Source organism: Arachis duranensis, chromosome 1 (genome assembly GCF_000817695.3).
Source record: "Arachis duranensis cultivar V14167 chromosome 1, aradu.V14167.gnm2.J7QH, whole genome shotgun sequence".
Taxonomy (NCBI): Eukaryota; Viridiplantae; Streptophyta; class Magnoliopsida; order Fabales; family Fabaceae; genus Arachis; species Arachis duranensis.
Genome location: NC_029772.3, coordinates 2,646,424 through 2,668,291, shown reverse-complemented (window position 1 = coordinate 2,668,291; position 21,868 = coordinate 2,646,424). Strand labels below are relative to the sequence as shown.

General features: G+C 28.8%; 3 protein-coding genes across 10 annotated transcripts in view; 1 reads left to right on the top strand and 2 right to left on the bottom strand.

Annotated features, from left to right (window-relative positions):
* Positions 1–9,392: 9,392 nt before the first annotated feature.
* Positions 9,393–21,868, top strand: part of LOC107473062 (naringenin 8-dimethylallyltransferase 1, chloroplastic) — a 36,080-nt gene continuing 23,604 nt past the window's right edge. Inside the window, exons 1-9 of one of the 4 annotated variants that reach the window (XM_052259732.1) lie at positions 9,393–9,536; positions 9,698–9,930; positions 10,852–10,935; positions 12,262–12,336; positions 12,650–12,733; positions 13,592–13,681; positions 17,020–17,121; positions 17,622–17,687; positions 21,536–21,568. In XM_052259732.1, the coding sequence (XP_052115692.1) occupies positions 9,455–9,536; positions 9,698–9,930; positions 10,852–10,935; positions 12,262–12,336; positions 12,650–12,733; positions 13,592–13,681; positions 17,020–17,121; positions 17,622–17,687; positions 21,536–21,568 (849 nt within the window). In that variant the 5' untranslated portion in view covers positions 9,393–9,454. Of the gene's footprint in view, positions 9,537–9,697; positions 9,931–10,851; positions 10,936–12,261; positions 12,337–12,649; positions 12,734–13,591; positions 13,682–17,019; positions 17,122–17,621; positions 17,688–21,535; positions 21,569–21,656; positions 21,729–21,868 lie in introns of all 4 variants that reach the window. The other 3 variants (XM_052259735.1, XM_052259734.1, XM_052259737.1) reach the window with 3 other exon arrangements.
* The window catches only part of LOC107469573 (uncharacterized), a 14,713-nt gene continuing 11,264 nt past the window's right edge, over positions 18,420–21,868 (bottom strand). Inside the window, exon 6 of one of the 4 annotated variants that reach the window (XM_052259750.1) lies at positions 18,420–18,538. The gene's annotated coding sequence lies outside the window, so the exon portion shown is untranslated. Of the gene's footprint in view, positions 18,608–21,868 lie in introns of all 4 variants that reach the window. The other 3 variants (XM_052259755.1, XM_052259746.1, XM_052259757.1) reach the window with 3 other exon arrangements.
* LOC107469268 (uncharacterized) lies at positions 18,446–21,381 on the bottom strand. 2 transcript variants are annotated; one of them, XM_016088678.3, is made up of 6 exons: positions 21,315–21,381; positions 20,327–20,380; positions 19,976–20,029; positions 19,809–19,883; positions 19,248–19,449; positions 18,446–18,585 (listed from the first exon to the last, which is right to left on the bottom strand). In XM_016088678.3, exons 1-5 carry the CDS (start codon positions 21,315–21,317, stop codon positions 19,282–19,284), a joined length of 354 nt encoding a protein of 117 aa, XP_015944164.1. In that variant the 5' UTR covers positions 21,318–21,381; the 3' UTR covers positions 18,446–18,585; positions 19,248–19,281. The 2 variants fall into 2 exon arrangements, with proteins under 2 accessions (XP_015944164.1, XP_052115723.1); XM_052259763.1 differs by lacking the exon at positions 19,809–19,883.

The following is a 21,868-nucleotide window of genomic DNA, read 5'->3' as shown; positions in this document are numbered from 1 at the left end:
TAAACGGTTCTTTTATTTTTTTATTTTTTTATTTAGTTTATTTAAATTACCAAAACAATTCTGAACTATTTTTTTTATTTTACTCTTATTAATTTCTAATCTCACTGACATTTCTAATCCCAATGACGACTGATGCTAATTGCTAATAATGATTCCTTTGGAAGTGAACAAATTGCAGTTTTTTCACGGTTTCTTTAGAGATATAATTATAAATATTATGTCTTGTCTCGCTGAATGCATAGATCTAACAGTCCTTTGACTTTTTTCTATTTCAACATGAAGATATTATAACAGAACCAATTGCAAGTCAGTGGAGACATCATTGTTCGCTGTAAACAGAAAAATATCCCATCTTCATCTCGCGCCGCACGTCATCCACATCGACGTCGACGGCGGTGCGGAGCTTCCGTTGCCAGAGCTTCTCTGCTCTCTCGGTCAGTGCAGAGGTAGGTTAGAGCCTGTGACATCATCTTCATTATTGTTGATGCATGTTATTATTCAGGGAATGCTCCTATAAAGTTGTAAAAAAAAAGTTTTTTTTTAAAAATATTTTTTAATAATTAAAATTTAATACATATAATCACTTAAATTATGTTATTTTTATTAAAATAGGGTCAGATAAATTAATTTAATCAAAAAATAATAAATCAAATTTTAAATATGTCTAAATTAATATTATTTTTTATTAAAAATAACTACAATACTCCTATTATATAAAATGACTAAAATATTTTTATTATATATATTATTTTGAGAATCATAAATTCTAGTTCTTTTGAGTAAAATATCGTTTTTATCCCCAACGTTTGGGATAAATCCTATTTGTGTCCTTAACGTTTATAAAAGTTATTCAATGTATCTTACTATCAATTATACTAACAAATCAGATTATATTTTTCAATTATTCTCATTTAGATGTATTCATTCTCAATTAGGTCTCACTTGGATGTGTTCGATTTTAATATTATACTCACCAGGGGCGGAGCTACATACTGGAAAAGGGGGGCAATGGCCCCCCCTAATTTTAATTTTTTACATGCAAATTATATGTAAATTTCAGTTTAGCCCCCCTTAAAAAATTTATTTTAATATTATTTTATTGTGTAAATAATTTTAGCCCCCCTCTAATATTTTTTCTAGCTCCGCCCTGATACTCACTATTTGTGTTTAGATTCAATTATGTCCCTAGAAAAGTGAATTATATAAATGTTGTAAGAATTAGTTTCAACTTTTGATGAGCTATTTTTCGCAGTGGATCATCGATTCTATCCCAGATATTTATATTCTAACTTCAAGAACATATTTTTAAAACTCAAACTAAAGCGTTCATAATGTATAATTGACGATAGGATAACATTGAATCACTTTTACAAACGTTTGGGATACAAATAGGACGATTTAAACGTTAGGGACACAAATAGGATTTACCGCAAACGTTGGGGACAAAAACAATACTTTATTCTTAATTTATACCGATTTAAAATTTAATTTATTAATTTTTTTGTTAAATTGATTTGTCCGGTCTAATTTTAATAAAAATAATACAATTTAATTAATTATATATGTTAAATTTTAATTTTTTAAAAAAAAATATTTTTAACATCTTTATCTAAATGACTCCCTATTATTTATCGTTATAAGAAATGTGTTCAAAATCATCGAATTTACTCTCAGATATTATTTGACAGTGTATGTGTAATGAGAAATCAAAAAACAAAAAGAAAATAGTAACATAAATAAATTTATAAATACTAAATTATTCTTAAAATATATTTATCTATGTTTATCACTCGATTTTTTTATACTTTTTGACATATTATTAAAATTGAGTTTGTATTAAAATCTAAGTTTAAAAAGTAGATGATTCGAGTGATTTCGATCTAAAAATTATTTTATTTATTTATTTAAAAAATTTTTACACAAACAAGTTTTTTGTTTAGTAGATAAAGATATTTTTAGTAATTAAAATTCAATACATATAACTGATTAAATCACATTATTTTTGTCAAAATTAGATCAAATAAATTAATTTAACTAAAAAAATTGATAAATCAAATCTTAAATAAATTTAAATTAATATTTTTTATAAAAAATTATTACAATACATCTATTATAAAAAAAATGAATAAAATATTCGTTATATATCAAATTCTTTATAATAATCAGTCAAGTTGTGCAACAACTTGAACTACCTACGCTGCAAGTAGTAACTACACCACCAATAATAATCACTTTGTTCTTGGAAGAGTATTAATTGTAGGATACCATGGTGTAGCATTATTATAACTATAGTTATTGCTGTTCTGATCCAATAATCCTACCTCATGAGGTTGAGATTCAGTAGTGATTAATATTAGAGCCGCCTGTGATATCATCTTGATTATTGTTGTTCTTATTATTATCTACAAAAATATGCTCAAAACATCGATTTTATTGTCAGATATTATTTGACATTGTATGTGTAAATGAGAAATGAAAAAGCAAAAAGAAAATATTAACCTCCCTAAATTTGTAAATGCTAAATTATTGTTAAAATATATTTATCTAAAAAAAGTATTTTACTTTAAAAAAGAGAAAACTAAAAAACATTGTTAGTTAAAATAAAAGAGAATAAAACCGGATATTATCTTTTGTTCCTTAGATAATTATTTTTTGGATTTTAGATATATTATCTTTTGGGCTTTAGATACTATTTTATTTGGGCTTAAGGGTTTAATGGGTGCCATGCTCAAATATAAATAGACCTTCAGGGTTTCGGTCCCCAATATACCAAAGCCGCCTTTGTTGCTCTTTCCCCATCAAAAGAGTTGCAGTTTAGCCGCCTAGGAATACAGAAGGCTTTGGTTGAGGAAGATCGAAAGAACAACAAGATCCAACAAGATCCAAACTCTTCCAATCATAATTTTTGTTTATGAATTCAGGTACGCTTCCGCATTATGTTATATTTTTGGTGATTCAATATGGATGATCTAGATTATTAAAAATTAATTATTCCAACAAGTGGTATCAGAGCCATCCATAATTTAATCATCCAAAATATTCGATTTTTATTAGATCAATATATATACACATGCACGGTTTACATTACATATAAAATCACTAAAGGCTTCGTGAAATTGTTTTCATGATGTGCGTCGTCTGTCATATATGTATATATATGTATTAATTAGTATGTTTATTGATGCACATCATGAATTTTCTATATATGAGTAAAGACGTGCTAATGGGTATATATGTTGATAGACATATATCATTATTTGGTTATACACTGAGACACGTATATATTTTATGAGGCAATCTTTCAGCTCGGCAGAATTTTTTTTTTAAGTAATAAATTTATTTATTTTAAAATATTAATAGAGTTTTGCTAAATTCTGATTGTTCAAAAAAAAAATTTAAATTATGTGTGCCATTAATTTGGTGTAAAGTGAATTGATTATCCTTTTAGGATATAAGGATTAATATGTATATGTCACTTATGCGAATATTAATTAATCCAAAAGGAGATTTATATTTGGCCAAGTTATGTGTACATATTAATAATAACAAAAAAAAAATTCATTGTTACATGAGGAAACTAGTAACAATTTGAATTATTATACCCATTTTTTATAAAGATTTGATTTTAGAATAAATTGATTGAACATTATGCTGCCAAAGTAGCCTCTTTTGTGAAAATTGATTTATTCAAAACATAAGGAATATGATGTTATGTAATTCATGCAAATATTGGTCGGCTCAAAGGAAGGTCTATATTTGGCCGAATTACATACACATATTGATAGTAAATACATGTTTCGGTAACTAATTAAGAAATAAAGTAATGTTTATTATTTATGCAAACAATAATCGGCCCAAAGGAAGTTTATTGTTTGGCCAAATAATAAGCATTGCATACTTCTGTTTATTTTCTATTAATTATGCGGTCAATAATTGGCCCAAAGGAAGGTTATTGTTTGGCCAATTAATAGAAAATATATGCGGTAATAAATAGGTTGCGAAGTTTAAGTTTCCATGTGTGCATTAAGTCGGTCCAAAGAAAGGCTTAATGTGTGACAGGAATTTTGACAATATTTGATTACTGCAATGAGAGTATCACTTACCGTTAATTTTTCTATCCAAAGATTGAAAATTAATGTTGTGCTAGATATCTCAATATGGATTTTTACCCATTAATATCTAATATTTACTGCGTGTTCTTTTTGTTCTAATCCAGAAACTATGGCTTTAGCTACCAATGTTTCTGCGCAAATTAGCAGTATTCCTATGCTGAATGGTTCAAACTTTAAAGTTTGGAAGGATACCGTGGAGATTGTCCTCGGTTGTATGGATCTAGACACAGCTCTTCGAGAGGAGAAACCCACTTCCACTCCGGAAAACCTCAATGAGGTTAAAATAGAGAAATGGGAGAGATCCAATCGAATGAGCATTATGATCATGAAACGGTCAATTCCTGAGGCGTTTCGGGGCTCAATTACTGAGGATAAAGATGCCAAAAAGTTCCTAAAGGATGTTGAAAAATTCTTTACTAAGAATGAAAAAGCGGAGGCAAGTAGTCTTTTGAGCAAATTTGTCTCCATGAGATATAAAGGTACAGGGAACATAAGGGAGTACATTATGGAAATGTCTCATCTTGCTTCAAAATTGAAAGCACTAAAGTTAGAGTTGTCTGAAGATTTACTCGTGCATTTCATTTTGATTTCCCTTCCTTCACACTTTGGGCAATTCAAAGTGAGTTATAACACTCTGAAGGACACTTGGTCCTTAAATGAGCTTATATCTCACTGTGTGCAAGAAGAAGAGAGGCTACAGCAAGATAAGACTGAAAATGCTCACATGGCTTCATCTTCTCAGTATAAAAGAAAGCGTGATACTACTGCGGATATACCTTCTCAGCAGAAAAAGGCTAAGAAACAGGATCAAGTTTCAACCTGTTTCTTCTGTAAGAAGGCGGGACACATGAAGAAGGATTGTACCAAATATGCCACTTGGCGTGTAAAGAAGGGGTTGCCTGTGGAGCCGACCGCCAAGTGATGCTGAAAGATACATTTGTGTGGCAGACGGCAATATAGTTGCAGTCGAAGCTATAGGAACCTTTAGATTATGTTTCACGAGTGGATTTTATTTGGATTTATTAGAGACATTTTATGTACCGTCATTTAGACGAAATTTGGTTTCTGTTTCTCGTTTGGACAAATCAGGTTATTTTGTTCATTCGGAGACAATAAAGTCAGTCTCTTTTATAATTCAAATAATATTTGCTCTGGTCATTTGGTGGATAATCTATATAGGCTTGACTTAAAATAACAATGAAATACTGCAAACGGGTACAAAACAAAACTAAATGAGAATTCAGCATCATTATGGCACAAATGCCTAGGCCACATCCCTAAACAGAGAATTAAGAGGCTCGTGTCGGATGGAATTCTCAGACCCCTAAATTTGGCGGACTTTGAAGTTTGCATTGAGTGCATAAAGGGGAAAAGGACAAACGAAAGAAAATTAGGTGCCGAGAGAGCTAAAGATGTCTTAGAACTAATACATACCGATATATGTGGCCCATTCTTTACTGTCTCTTGGAATGGACAATGGTACTTTATTACGTTCATAGATGATTACTCTCGTTATGGGTATCTATATTTAATTCATGAAAAGTCCCAAGCCTTGGATGTTTTCAAGTCTTTCAAAGTTGAAGTTGAACTTCAACTTGGAAAGAAAATTAAAGCTGTCAAATCTGATCGTGGTGGTGAATACTACGGAAGATATGACGGTTCAGGTGAGCAACGTCCCGGGCCTTTTGCTCTTTTCCTAGAGGAGTGTGGTATTGTTCCGCAATACACCATGCCAGACAAACCTAGCATGAATGGTGTTGCAGAGCGAAGGAACCGAACTCTTAAGGACATGGTGAGAAGTATGATTAGTCATTCTTCCTTACCTGAATCACTCTGGAGAGAAGCATTAAAGACCGCAGTGTACATCCTTAGTAGGGTGCCAAGCAAAGCAATTAACAAAACCCCATATGAAATTTGGACTGGAAAAAGGCTCAGTATAAAGCATCTGCATATTTGGGGATGTCCAGCTGAGGCGTGACCTTATAGGCCGCATGAAAGGAAATTGGACTCAAGAATAATTAGTTGCTACTTTGTTGGTTACGCTGAGCGCTCACGGGGGTACAAGTTTTACAATCCTGCATTAAGGTCTATTTTTGAAACGGGAAATGCGAGATTTCTTGAGGATGTTGAGTTTGGGGGGAAGGAAATTTTAGGAATGTTGCTTTTGATGAGGATTATGTAACTGACAATGATCAGGTCTTTGTACCTATTATTGTTCAAGACACAGTTATAGTACAAGAGCACAATGAGAATCCTACTGTAGATCCAGTTACAGTACAAGAGAACAATGAGAATATCGTTGTTGCTCAAGATACTGCTACAGCACAGTAAAATAATGAGAATCCTCCTCAATCCCAATTCATACAGCAAATGTCAGTAAGGAGATCCAATAGAGAAAGAAGAAAATCCATCTATGGTCTCAAACAAGCTTCCCGTTAATGGTATCACAAGTTTAATTAAAGTCATTACCTCATGGTTTTGAGGTAAATATTATAAATGAATGTGTATACCGCAAGTTCAGTGGGAGTAAATACATCCTTTTGGTCTTATATGTTGATGACATTCTACTTGCTAGTAACGATATAGGCTTGTTGCATGAAACTAAGAAATTTCTATCGGACAAATTCGAAATGAAAGATTTTGGTGATGCCTCTTTTGTATTAAGAATCGAGATACTAAGAGATTGCTCTCAAGGTATTCTTGGATTATCACAAAAGAACTATATCGAAAAGATTTTAAGTAAATATGGCATGAAAAGTTGTAGACCAATGGACACACCCATAACTAAAGGAGACAAGTTCAGTCTCAAACAATGCCCTGAAAATGATCTTGAGAGGACAGCAATGCATGATAAACCTTATGCATTAGCACTAGGGAATTTAATGTATGCTCAAGTCTACATACATCCTGATATATCATTTATAGTGGGAGTGTTAGGTAGATACTTGAGCAATCCGGATATGGATCATTGGATAGCTGTTAAACGCATAATGCGTTATCTAAAGAGAACAAAGGATTACATGCTTATTTATCGGAGATCAGAAAATTTGGAGATCATTAGGTACTCTGATTCTGATTTCATGGCATATGGTTGCGAAACTTTGTCACTAAGCTTCATATAGTAGATGACATTGAAATGGCCATTAAAGATATTTTGTGACAACAAGTCAGTAAGTACTATACTCCAATAACAATAAGAGCTTGACAAAATCGAAGCATACAGACATCAAGTTTCTTAGTTGTCAAGGAGAAAGTTTAAGAAAAACAGATTTTTCCATAGGACATATGGAAACAGAGTATATGCTAGCAGACCCATTACCAAGGGATTGAACCCTAAAGTTTTTTATGAGCACACTGCTCGGATGAGTGTCAATATTTATGATGCTTTGATTTAGTGGGAGTTTATTTTATGCTATATGTCCTATGACAGATATTGAGTTATTTTCAGAATTAAGTTGATGGTTTATTTCATGTTATATGAAATGTTCATTTGCAATATTTGTATTGTGTCTGATCTCAATAAAGTTGGACCAGCTGGAAATAGACATGCATGAGATCACTTGGCATGTAATTTCCATATTACTCATCCAAATTTGATCTATGTCGTTAAGTATATTAGGATGGTGATTGGCGTGGTTTAGTCACGGCATTTAATGTGATAAAAGCTGCGGTAGTTCCATATCTAATGTATGAGACGGACCAGATTGTTAAAGTAATGAAAGAAATAGCATTCAGATGCGCGCATAAAGTTTATAAAATGTGATTATGTCAAGAAAGAATATATGTATAGCCCAAGTGGGAGATTGTTAGGAAATTATTTAATTTCCTAACTTATTTGTGGGCAATACATATATCAATTATAATCACAAATGATGCTATTTCAAATTAAATGACTTATATAATGATGATCTCATTTATTGTTATAAATGCTAATTAAATAAGTCATTATTACTTTTGATTTGGAATTAAATGAGAATAAAACCGGATATTATCTTTTGTTCCTTAGATAATTATCTTTTTGGATTTTAGATATATTATCTTTTGGGCTTTAGATACTATTTTATTTGGGCTTAAGGGTTTAATGGGTGCCATGCTCAAATATAAATAGACCTTCAGGGTTTCGGTCCCAATATACCAAAGCCGCCTTTGTTGCTCTTTCCCCATCAAAAGAGTTGCAGTTTAGCCGCCTAGGAATACAGAAGGCTTTGGTTGAGGAAGATCGAAAGAACCACAAGATCCAAACTCTTCCAATCATAATTTATGTTTATGAATTCAGGTACGCTTCCGCATTATGTTATATTTTTGGTGATTCAATATGGATGATCTGGATTATTGAAAATTAATTATTCCAACAATCTTAACTAACTTTTAGAACACTAATAATTTTAGTCATATTTAAAAAATTAAGTTTAATTTGATTATTAACTACTTAACTAAATACTTAACTAGTGTTAAAAGTTAACTATAATTATTTATTAATTTTTATTGAATTGATTTTTTATTTCTTTTTAGTTTTTATGCCAAAAAACAAATTTAACAAAATAATTATAACTTTTTATTATAAAACAATATTTTATCTATAATTTTAAATTTTTTCAAACGGATAAATAACACATAAATATTTTAATAACAATGTCTTTATATAAAAGTAATATTGTGAACTATTATTAAATAATTCAATCAAATATATTTATTTAGTCAAATATGTCAATCCCATTTATAACATGATTTTCATACAAAAGCATTATATTAAAATATTTAACTAAATAATATAATAGACAACAAACTATAATTTAAATAGCATAATCTCAATACATGTGCCCATGTGAGACATTTGATCTTTTCTTTTGTCTATAGAAATCTATGTAGAATCTATGATCCATTCTATACGGAAGACTAGTAGACCTACGTATAATAATTGACAAATTACAGGAAGAATTTTAAGTGTATCGAGAATATAGGTGTTCTAATTATTTTAACCACCGTTGATCTAAATTATAAAAAATATATATAATATAAAAAATTTTGAATGTATCAAAAATATCATTGTTCTAATTGTTTTAACCGTTAATTTCAATTAATATATATTTTTTATAATTGATATCAACGATTAAAACAACCGAAACACTAATATTTCTAATACACTTAAAAAATTTTTTATAATATATTAATTAAAATTAACAGTTAAAACAACTGAAATATCAATATTTCTAATACACTTGAAAATTTTCCCAAATTATATATATAAGTAGCAGGACAAGTGTATATAGATGTTGTGTCATGATAAACACAACTTTGTTGTCTTACTTGATTGCAAGTGATCCAAAATTTGTTGATTCCGAATGGCTTCAACTTCCAGGCTGCTTCTTGGCACATCACCATTTCCTCATCATCCTACTCGATCATCACTTTCCATCACAACTGGTACCACTTTTTTCTTTTCTTTTTGTTTAGATAAAAACTCAAGTATAATTATATTTATTAAATAATAATTTAGTCAAATTTATTAAATTATTTAATAAATGAATTCAATTACATGCGAGTCTTTATTATATGTACAACATAAAATTGGGTTGGTTGTTTAGGTTCAGTTGCAACAGCAAGAGCTTTATGGCACAAGAACAGAAAAGTCCATAACTGGAACCATTCTTACGAATTCATTCATGGAGGATCCACACCTCATAAACCCAAGAGACGAAATTTTTTAATAAAAGCAACTTCTGAACCGTATGATACAGAAAGCATTTGGATCAAGTCTATGAAGGATATCATGCATACTGTCCAAAACTTTACTGTCTCTTATTATTTAATTACTGTGGTTAGTTCACAAATCACAATCAACCTTAAATGCTATACTACACACTTGTTAATATTGTCCATTTCATAATAAAAGGTATGGGTGGGTTCGGTTGGAATAGTTGAAAACATTTTTTAAATTAATATATGAAAAAGTATAGGTGAACAATGAAAATATTAAATAATTTAAATAATAGATATATCGGATGTTTATTTTATTAGTGTACAGATAGTTATTTTAATATTAAAATTTAGAAGGTTAATTTAGAGGTGTAGTGTGTTTTTATTTGATTGGTGATTGTTTATATTGTTCAATAAAATCATTGTCCTCCTAGCATTTTCTTTAATATATTTATTTAATTAGATGTTATGTTAAGAACCCGTTTGGAAAATTTTAGAAGTAACTTTTTTTTTTTACTTTTGACTTATGAAAAGTAGTAGTATTAATCTCTGGCAACTTTCTAAAAAGCTATTTAGGAGCTTATATAGAAAAGTTAAAAAAATGACTTCTCTCATAATATTTTTATTTTTCATCACATTTCTATAAAATAAGCACTTTTAGAGTTAAAAATTCAAACACAAAATAACTTATTTATAAGTTACTTTTAACAGAGTCATTTATTGTTTAAATTATTTTATCAAAAGGAGCTTAATTAAGTTGGTTACCCAAACTGGATCTAAGTAACCAATGACTTTTTTGAACAATATAAACAATGGACTTTTAAATTGGCTCAATTCAAGTAAAACACGCTACACTCTAAAATATTCATCCAAATCTTAATATTAGAATAACCATCTACACATTTAATGAATTGAACATCCAATTAATCAATTTTTTACATTGTTTAATATTTTCATTATTGTTTACCTGTGCTTTTCCTTTAGTGATTGCGTTGAATGGCTCAGAGACTTATGAGTTAATATTTTTTTTATCTCCGGTCAGTTAATGAGCATATGTTCGGCATCGGTCCTTGCAGTGGAAAATTTATCAGATATATCTCCAAAGTTTTTTCTTGGCTTATTCAAGGTGAGCTTCATCCTTCTATATCACAATTATTGTTTATAAATTAGATTAATATTTAATTACGATCTTAATTATGTACACTAGCCAGCAAAATCTCTTATCACTTCACCCTTCCTATACCATAAATAATATCATCTTGCATTCAGAAATAATTTATTGCCTTTTTTTATTGATTTTCCATTCTTTTACAAACTTACCATCAAATTGTTATAATTTTACATACATTTTTTTTGTATAACTAAATATAGTATGAAAATTGAGGTATTTTAATAATAAATTTGCAGAAGGATGATATATTGGTAAAAAAATATAATCACAATTCATTATCATATTTTGATGTCTAAAATAGTATATCTATCAAATGTTTTAATCTTTTATATTAGAGTCAATAGTTTGATTTAAAAAAATATGTCAAATGATTTTATATTCACATGAAAGTTTATAGACATGATCAATAATATATAAAGTTCTCTTACCAAACCAAATATTTGTTATTATTAAATATATCTTTACAAAATTCAAATTTGTCATTCTTTTAAAAAATATAGTAGTTGAGTGAAGAACAACTAACTACTATTTTACCATTTAAAACAATACATTAAAATAATTAAAATGTTTCAGATTTCAAGTGCCAAATGGTGAGAAAGGTATTTCTTTTAAAAAAATATTCTTTATAATACTTATTGTATATATTTATTGTATTTTTTTATAGTATAAAAGCCAATTTTTTCTCACTTATTAATGACCAATTTTGAATACTAAAAATAAAAACAATTGGAAGTCATGATGATGCATGTTTATAATTATCTTTCTAATATTTAAATGAGCAAAAGTCGACTCTATATGTTTTTTTTAAATAATAAAAAATGAAAGAGATTCAAGGTTTTTTTTATATAATGAAGAGAATAATTAGAAAAATAAATTATGAATCTCAATTATTTTTCTTTAGTATTTTTACTTTAAATATAATATTTTTATTGGAACGCTTCTACGAGTCTTGATAGGGAGATGAAAACAACCCCAAAATAATATGTATATTACTTTGTAATATTTCTTAACTTTTTTTTGTGAAAATTTAGGTACAATTGTTTTTACGTGAAGTTGATAGCCTCAGAGCCATTAGATAATTTGATTAATTTGACTAAATTTTTATCTAACAACTCTCAACCATCAACTTCACGTGAAGTCGACTACACCTAAGTTTTCACTTTTTTTTTTCTTTCTTTCCAATGATTCTAGAAGATGAAAGGTTTTTTTTCTCTTAGAAGATATGATTATTAATTATAACTTCAGAAGTGTTTTATTAATTAACCTTTTTTTTTCCCTCAGTATATCATTCCTATCATTTTCATGCATTGGTATGTAGTTGGCGTAAATCAATTATCTGATCCTGAAACAGACAAGGTATGAACTTCTTGGCCTTGTGAAATTTTAGATTCTGTAATTTTAATTTTGTTGTATTATCAGCGTAAAGTGTGTATCCGATTACATTATATTATATCAACAAAAATAACTATATTTTATATTAATTGTGAAAATGATAATTTAAACAAACAGATATATTTGGACAATAATATAATCTATTTTTCACTATTAATGCATCAAAATAATTTTTTTTACATACACATTCTAGCTTATTACTTTGTTTATGGTATGCCTTACTTTTCTATACTAATTAATGTTATATGTTTTATTATTATTATTATTATTATTGTAGATTAACAAGCCATATCGTCCTTTGGCATCTGGAAAAATTTCATACAAAACTGGAGTCATTATCTCTATATCATGTTTATTTATGGTACGTTATAATTGATTTATTACTTTTATCAGCATATCAATGTCTATCATATCTTCTAAATTAAATTTCAATTAAAGTACAATGTGGCAATATAATTTCGGATAAAGTATTATTCCTTATTATACTACAAAAATTAAAATACTATTTACTGATTTAATTTGGCTGATGAAAATTAAAATCATCTCTAATTTTTTTTTTTACGTTTAAAATCATTTTTAATGTTGAATTTAGTTTTCAAACAAAAATATCCTTATATTTATTACTGGTAGTTATAAAATTTTTATAAAGAGAATAAAAAAATATATTGGTAAGAAAGGCGCAAATAGCTTTACTCTTCGCAAAAACATAATAGGAAAAGTCTAGGGTCAGCAGTTTTATTGAATGTTGGCCAGCATGTGACCAGCAGAGGAAGGTGAGCCATTGGATGAAATTTCACACAAATCTCACACCATTAAATCATCATTGATGGCTAATTGATGGCTAACAATCACAAAAATTGCTGCCCCCTAGCATTATAAATTAGAATTTATAAATTAGAATTTATTTTAATTATTTTCTTAACCTTTTTTTTTAATCTCTCATTTGGTGAGATTTACTTGTATCTTATAGTAATATTTTTGGATTGGGTCGAGCCGAATTTAAGTAGATTTAGATCCGACTTTAAAAAGAGGTCTACTTTAGCCTGATTAGAAGTGACCCGAAAAAAAAATCGAATTAAATATCTACATTATAATTATAATTATAAAATAAAATTATATTTATTTTAGTTACCTATCAAAAATATCTACATTGTAATTATAAGGTATATAAAACAACCAATTTGTACGTATAAATTATCTCCAAACATTTTTTTTACAGAGTTTTGGACTTGCGGGAATATCAAGATCAAAGCCATTGCTTTGGTGTCTCCTGATCTATTTTGTGGGAATGACAGGTTATTCAATTAATGTAAGTTCATTTTTGTATTGATGTAAATAAAATTTTATTTTTAATTATTATTATATTTATTCTCACATATACTTACATTTACTTATTATTAAAGGTCCTATGTAAACATTTGAAAGGCACTAGTGATTTTTTTTTTTATATGGGTGATAAAGAAGGGAGACAATACAATTTTTTTACAAAAAATTTAAAACAAGGATCAGAGGAACAAAACTTGAAGGTTGGTCGGAAATAATGGTGATATCACCTCTAGTAACTCGGCCATAAGCTGCAAAGACATATTTCTTTGTAGGAGGTTAAGAGAGGGTTAAATTTAGAGAAATTGATCCTTTTTATTTTTTTTAATAATTAAGAGATTAAAATATAATCTTTCATCGTTAATTTTATAAGTGAGACAAACAAAAAAAAAATAAAAAAATAATAAAAAATTAAAGATCACATTTTATTTTTTTAATTTTTTTAACAATTAAGAGAATCTATTTTTCTATGTTTAGTGTCCACTCTCATATTACTCTAAGAGAGAATAGATGATTGCAAAATTCTTTGAGTTTTATTGTTAGTTGGTGGTGATGTATTCCATGCTATCAAAAACTTCTTTAACGAAGAGAATTCTCAAAGGTTTTAACTATACCTAGGTTAGGCCAATTAGTTTATCTACCGTCTTTTAAAAATTATATTTAAAATTATAGCTCATATAGATTATAAGGCTGTATGAAATTAATTAGTCCAAATCAAAGTGTATTTTTGAAGGGCCAACTAATTTCAAATAATATTTTGATAGCTTATAAAGGTATGCATCTTTTAAAAAATAAGAAAAGTCTTCAAATGGAAATGGATTGATTTATTATGGAAAAACTTAGTCTAAAAGTTTTTAGACTAAGTGGATAGGTTGAATTGGTGAATTAGTCACATCAGTTTCTTTATCCATAGTTGTGGAACATCAACTCTATGATTTTTTTTCAAATTATCTAGAGGTTTTAGTTAAGAAGATTCTCTATTCTAATATTTCTTTTTATTTTGTGCAAAAGAACTCTTTTTTATTATATAAGATAGAATAAAATAGACTAATTCAAAAAATTCAGTAAGAGGTGTCCTATTATCAACTATTTATTCTTTACCAACAAATAAATTATTTTTCGAAAGGCTTTTGAGAAAAATTAGGATTAAGTACGATTTTGATCACTAAGGTATAAACCGAAAATTTTTTTCGTCTTCAACTTTTTTTGTATACAAAATTGTCCCTAAGGTTTAACTTGATTTTAAAATTGTCCTTACTTTAAGGACCAAAATTGTACGGAAATAGCGGCGAAAGCAGAGACAGAGGTAGATCGTAGATATCTTCTTCTTCTTCTTTTCTTCCCTCTTCTTCTTCTTCCCTTCTTTCTTTACAGGAACAGAAACACGCTCTTTTTCTTATTTTATTTTATTTTATTTTATATTTTTTTTGTTATGGGTAATTTGAACCAAAATTTTAGGATTTAAAGTAAAAATGACGATTTTAAAACTTGATTTTAAATCTTAGAGAGGATTTTATATGAAAAAAAGGTTGAAAACAAAAAATTTTTTGACTTATCTCTTAGAAACCAAAATCTCACTTAACTCGAAAAATTATGATAAAATCCTTCAATTATTAGTAGATTATAAAAAAATTAATAGACAAAAATTAGATCTATACAAGTCAGCAATTTTCTTTAATAATAACACCCATAACTGCATCCGGATGCAATTGACAACCATGATGAATATTGATCATATTGGAGTTTTGAATAAATATTTAGGTCTACGATTTATTGTTAATAAATCTAAAAAGACCCCTTTGAATCTAATTAAAGAGCAAATCCAGCAGAAAATTTAAAGTTGGCAGAGAAATCTGACCTAAATGAAGGCAAATATAATTAAAATATATCATATATAATTTTTTTATTATAATTAAAATTATTTTTTTTAAAATTAAAAAATTTTCCTCTCATCCTTATTAATTTTACAACTAAAATGTATCATATATCACTCTCTTGTTGTAATTGAAATTGAATCTTTCTCTCCAAAATTAAAGAATTCTTTCCTCCTCTTTACTAATTTTACAACCAAAATGTGTCACATGTTACTCTCTCATTGCAATTGAAATTAAATATTTTCCTCTAAAATTAAAGAGTTCTCCCATCCTCCCTCTTCCTTTCTCTATTTCTCTCAACCCTTCAACCACTCTATCTATTTTATATATCATTATCAATTATCAATATCAATGACTAATTACTAATTTGACAATCAAAATATGTAACATGACATTCTTTAATTAAATTTTTTTATGTATTATATATTACTACTATCTAATTTAATAATCAAATGTGTCACATGACACTCTCTTATTAAAATTGAGAGAAAATATTTTTTTCAAAATTAATAAACTCTTTTCCTAAATTCTCTCATCTACCTCTCTCCATTTTTTTATTTCTCTCTACAATTTTTACTCTATATATAATTTATATTTTATATTAGTAATCTGACAAATCAAAATATATCATTCGATATTTTTTATAATTAAAATAAAAGTTTTAATTCCAAAATTAACGAACTCTCACTCTCATTCTCACTCTCATTCTTCATCTTTATCTTTTTCTCTCTTTTCTCTCATTCTCTATTTTTTCTATCTTTCTGTTCTACAGAAAATAAAATTAACATTTGAGTTAATTTTATAACTATCAGTATAATTTTTTTATGCTAATATCTAATTATATTTTTATATACATAAAGAAAAAAATATTATTTTTAAATAGCAAATATAAAAATTAATTATTTCTATTTGTACAACAGAATTAACACCTAATTAAGTATAAAAGTATACACATTAAATTATTTTAAATTTTAGATAACGAATGTTAAAATTAATTATTAATAAAAAATTAGATCTTTTCATATAAAAATAATAACTAAAAATCTTATTATTTAATTTTTTATCTACAGATACGTTGATTTCTTTAGGCAGAAACTTTTGTCAATCTATAATTTTTTTTACAAAAATAATTTAATTTTATAAATCTTTTATGTCATACATAATTTATACTATCAGAACAAATAATAAAATAAAAAAATACTAGTCACTATCAAAATTTCATAGTAATTTTTCACAATATTGGTGTTGTGAGAAGGGTAGAAAGAGGTGCATGATTTGGATTAGTTAGGAGAAAATAATGAGACCCAAGAAAGAGGAAAGGCTAAGTATTAAAAATTTGTGAGCTCAAAATTTATCTCTTCTGGGCTAGCAATTTATCTTTTATGGTGATGAATACATATATTATTGCTTGTTTTTATATTATAACTATGTTATATCTAAAAACTTTCAGTTGCCACTATTAAGATGGAAGCAATCTACAATTCCTACACTATTGTCAACTGTACCAGCTAACTTAATAGCAAATATTCTTGCACCTTTTCTTCATATCAAGGTATTACTTTACATAATTATTATGCTCTCTTTAGAGCCATATAACTAGTTTTTTCATGTGCATTGTAAAAAAAATTTCGCATTTTATTTTCGAAGCAATGTTACATAGTTAGTAAATAACTAAATATTATTATTTTTTGTCAATATTTATCTAGCAATAGTTTGTATTTATATTTACAGATATTTTACATATAAGAAGTATATAATTTGTACCTATATTTACTAAAATTTTATATATATAATTATATGAATTAATATAGTTTACATCTATGTTTTTTAGAAATTACACACATAAATTAATAAAATTTATTTATTAAAAATAATTTAGTATTTATACTGGCTAAATGATAGTAAAAAATATTAAAAATTGTTAGTCCCAAAAATTTTAAGTTAACAGTAGTACAATACTAGAGTTAATGCCTAATTCAATTTTCAAATGTAGCAAATTGGTGTTCAAAGAAGTCTAATATATCTGTGTTCAAATATAATCTTTGATTGTAGACCTATGTTCTGGAGAAGACAACTATATTTCCAAGATCAATAGTCTTTGCCAGTGTGGTCATGAGCCACTACAAGGGAGGCGCGAAATGGCGGCGGTTTTTTTCTTGATTAGCGGCGGTTTTAAACCGCCACAAAATCAAATGCCGGCGGCTAACCGAACCGCCATGGATATGGGCGCCGGGATTGGGTTTGGCGGCGGTTTCCAGCAACCGCTGGTATAACCGCCGCTAAATCAAAATTTTGCGGCACACCAATAGATAACCGCCGCCAAACCAGACTGACACGATTTGCTTCATATTTACCGGCGGTTTCGAACCGCCGCGATTTATTTCGATAGGTCCAAGTTGCCACACGTTTAGCGGCGGTTTTAAACTGCCGCTAAATAATACTATAATTTCGGTCACAAATATCGACGGTTTAAAACCGCCGCTAAATTAAGAAAAATTTTAAAAAAAAATTGGATTTCTCAAAAAAAAAACACATTTTTTAAAAATATTATTGAATTATTTTTTTATTCTTTTTAGATTTTTTATTATTTTAAGAGTGAATATTTTCAACCTTAGAATCTAAACTTTTATCAAAACAAAATAATATATTCATAAAAATACGAAGAAAATAAATCTCTTTCAAAGAGTTGCTTAGTCTAATTCAATAAAATATTTGCTTCAATCAAAAATATCTCCAATCCTAATATTCTATTCTTCACTCTATCATTCCACGAAACTCATCCCTGCAGTGATGTCTGGTGGCAGCTCCTCGCCTTGCCGTTGAAACAGATAAATCAGAGCACTCTCCATCCCTTCATCTTTTTCTTCTCTGCTGCTGCCTCATCCTCCATCGCCTTCCTCTTCAACTTCTCGCCTTCCAGCTCTGCTTGGAGTTCAAGCAACTTCCTATGGATCTGTGGAGATTAAGCACTACACAGCCAAGCTCATATATGCAATTCCTCTTTTATGGTTTTTACCTTTAAAAAAAAGCTAACATGTCTAGTGAGACATACATATATGCACAATATAGATGTAATAAGAAAAATCAATTCCCAAATTCAAATCCAATAAATCCAAATCGATATAGACAATATTTTAAATAAAATTGAATTGGATTGGGAAGTAAAAGTGAAACCAATACTATGCAAATTGTAACAAAATTATATTAAATATCCTATATAAATCGATCTTGGCATGTATTTAATATTTATAGTCCAATTGTATGTCTATATACGAGTATAGGAGGAGTGTCTCATAAATTGCTCTCTGCCTTAGTTGTTGTCGTAAGTAACCAATATAACTTACTAAATCGTTAGATCAACGAAGATTTATTTTTGTCTTACTAGTTTGTACCCAATAACAGTTTAACTTCATATACACCCTCATAGTAAATTATTAGACACTTGCAATGATTTACATGTAAGTTTTGAGTTTACTTCGTCAACAACAAATTAGAAAAGAGGACACAAATGCATATATTTTTCAATCAAGATATTCATGTAGAATTAATTTTCAACCAATTTATGTCTGATAAATCCAACAAGTAACTAATAAGATGAAAATGCATTCAGGATATTTCATCAGTATATAGGTTCCCTATAAGATTGAGAAAATGTAAGGATTAGTTTGATAAATTTACCTTTGTGGATTTGAACATGATTTGTGCAGGGCAGTTAAGGAAAGCCCGAGACCCCTTCGTTAGGCCATGAGAACCCATAAGAACAGCTAAAAGCTTCACATAAGTTTTCCATGGATTCACCATTTGCTTGCTTGTGAAGCCTTGAAGGTAAATCACGAAAAGGTAAACAAACCCTTGAATAAATGTGAAGTACCAACCATAGCTGAAAATTAATAAACCACCAAATCATTATTAATCACAAATTAATATCACTAACAAATAAAAATAGTACTAATTAATTCATCGTATATCTTGCTGAGGATATATATATATATAGTCTTATTCCTAAATCCTAATATATTTATCTATCTATCTTGGTCAGCCTATATATAATTGTTGCTACACATTTTAATCAGCACGAATCCCTTCAGTCAAGTTTATTATAGGAGCCAAACTGTGACCAACCTTGCTACAATCAAGTATATATATTCTAATAACTTGGGGATATGCATTTATCAAAAAAGCATTTAAGCACCACAAAATTGACAAAACTGGAAATTAGAAAAAAAATTTTTATCTTACCACTCTAATCTTGTTGGAGGTAAACAACTCTTGGACATAGTTGCGTTCCTTTGAACTCATGCCACCATGATAACTCTATTTTAATCCAAGTCAAGCATCAGATTTATAATTCAGCAGCAAGGCTTAATAGAATTATCTACATATTGAAAGAGAAATGCACAGCTAACCTTTGCCGAGATATTGTTATCATTCAAGTATCGACTAATCATATCAGTTTCAGACTGCAACAAGAAAAGAAATAATTGATTCCCAACAAGAAAAGCATTATAACATCACCACTAAAGAAAGTAAACTTATGTAATTAACTATCTTCTATCTGAGCAATTAGCCATATGTAACAACTAACAAGTACTACCATCACTAGTAAATAAAACTGGCATGCAAATCTATCATCTACAATGGCCTAAAAACAAAAGTTATTGCATCTTGTGCAATAAAAGCAACCACTCTGCAAGAGTTCAACTTTTTTTTTCACTATCAAAACCAAACCAAAGTAGCATTCAGTTGCAGAAACTCACCTTCACTGCACCTTGTCTAAGCTGGTTCAGTGTTTCAGCTGCTTCCTCAGTTGTCTACAATTGTTTAACAACGAACCAAACAAAAAGATTAAATAACCACGTCTCATACATCCATCAGAATAAGTAAATTACATCAGATGAAATACCTGACTGCTGCTTAAACTACCTTTTCATATACAAGGTTAAGACAGCAGAACAATAGATGAAAATTCCAAGCTCAGAAGCAGAACATAGATGCTATTAGCATACAAAGAGCATAATGGAGATCAACATGAACACCTTAGCGTTTCTTTATATGATTTATACACGTACCTAAGTCCCTTTTTTTAATAATTCCAATTCCAAAAATGGAAAGCACAATCCATGACCAATTGAACATTCCTCTAATAATGATAATGACCCCTTTTTTTATATTTTACCTCATTAGTGCTAATAATTAGTTTACTACTATTTCGAATTAAAATTTGACTTGATGAGAATGTTAATAACTTAGAAATTCTGATCCTGATATATGGTAGATAGCTAGTTATTAGTACTGAAGTTAAGTCATTTCTAACTTTATGGAAGAACTCTAATAAAGCAACGCATGAAGGCAATCGATCCACATGATTCAGCTGAAATTAAGCTGAGCTGAACCTTAAGGCTCTCAATTGATAATGTAAGTGTGTAATAGATTCTCAGAAAAAGGATGGTTGGGGACCTTATTTCAAACAATTTCATCCATAACATTATGTCAAAAACAGACTTGAACATTATTGAAACTGAATCAATCAAATAACTTTTTTCATTTATTTACTCTAACCATCAATTTTAATACAAAGCACACAATAAATAAAAAAAGTAGTACCTTCAAATTCCTAACTCTAAATAGCAACAATTAACCCCAATTAATAGAAGATATAGACAAATTCTGAATCAAAGTAACCTGAATCAAAATTTTGAACCAATAATGAAAACAAGAAAGAAAGATCAATGTGGAAGAACGAACCATTAACAGGGGAGAGGCCACGATAGCTCAGATTGGCGCACGGGGGAGGAGGGTGTAAGGGTTTCACGCACGATTGAGGAGATGGAAAACTTCGACGCCGGTGAGAGAAGGACGGAGGGCAGCCGCGTGAAAGATTGGTACTTCTCCTGACATGTTTTGTGGCGGTTAGCTGAGCGGCCGGCAATTTTTTGCCGCTATGCTCCGTGTTTCTTGTAGTGAGCGTTTACTATTTAGTCATCATGTTGTTACTAAAGGTAATAAACTTATATATATTAACACTAATAATATGTCTTTTGCTTTAATTTGCTCTCTTAATATACAATATTTGTTGGGATAAAATAGGAAATACCTGACCTTGAAGGAGACAAAGTAACAGGTTTACAAACTTTGTCGGTACACTTTGGTCCAAAGCAGGTATTTTCTCATCTCTTGCAATACCTCCTGATTATGTTATATGAATTTAGTTTTAATGTACTATTGATGTAAATCAGTTTTATACGTGTATTTAATTATATAATATTATTTTTTATATTGATTACGTAAATAATTATTTA

Bases quoted from the DNA above. Each gene is read 5' to 3' on its own strand.
- LOC107469268 (XM_016088678.3), bottom strand. The intron at 20,030-20,326 runs GTGAGTTTCTGC...TTCTTGTTGCAG, and splicing joins TTAGACAAGGTGCAGTGAAG to TCTGAAACTGATATGATTAG. The intron at 19,450-19,808 runs GTAAGATAAAAA...ATTAATTTTCAG, and splicing joins CCTCCAACAAGATTAGAGTG to CTATGGTTGGTACTTCACAT.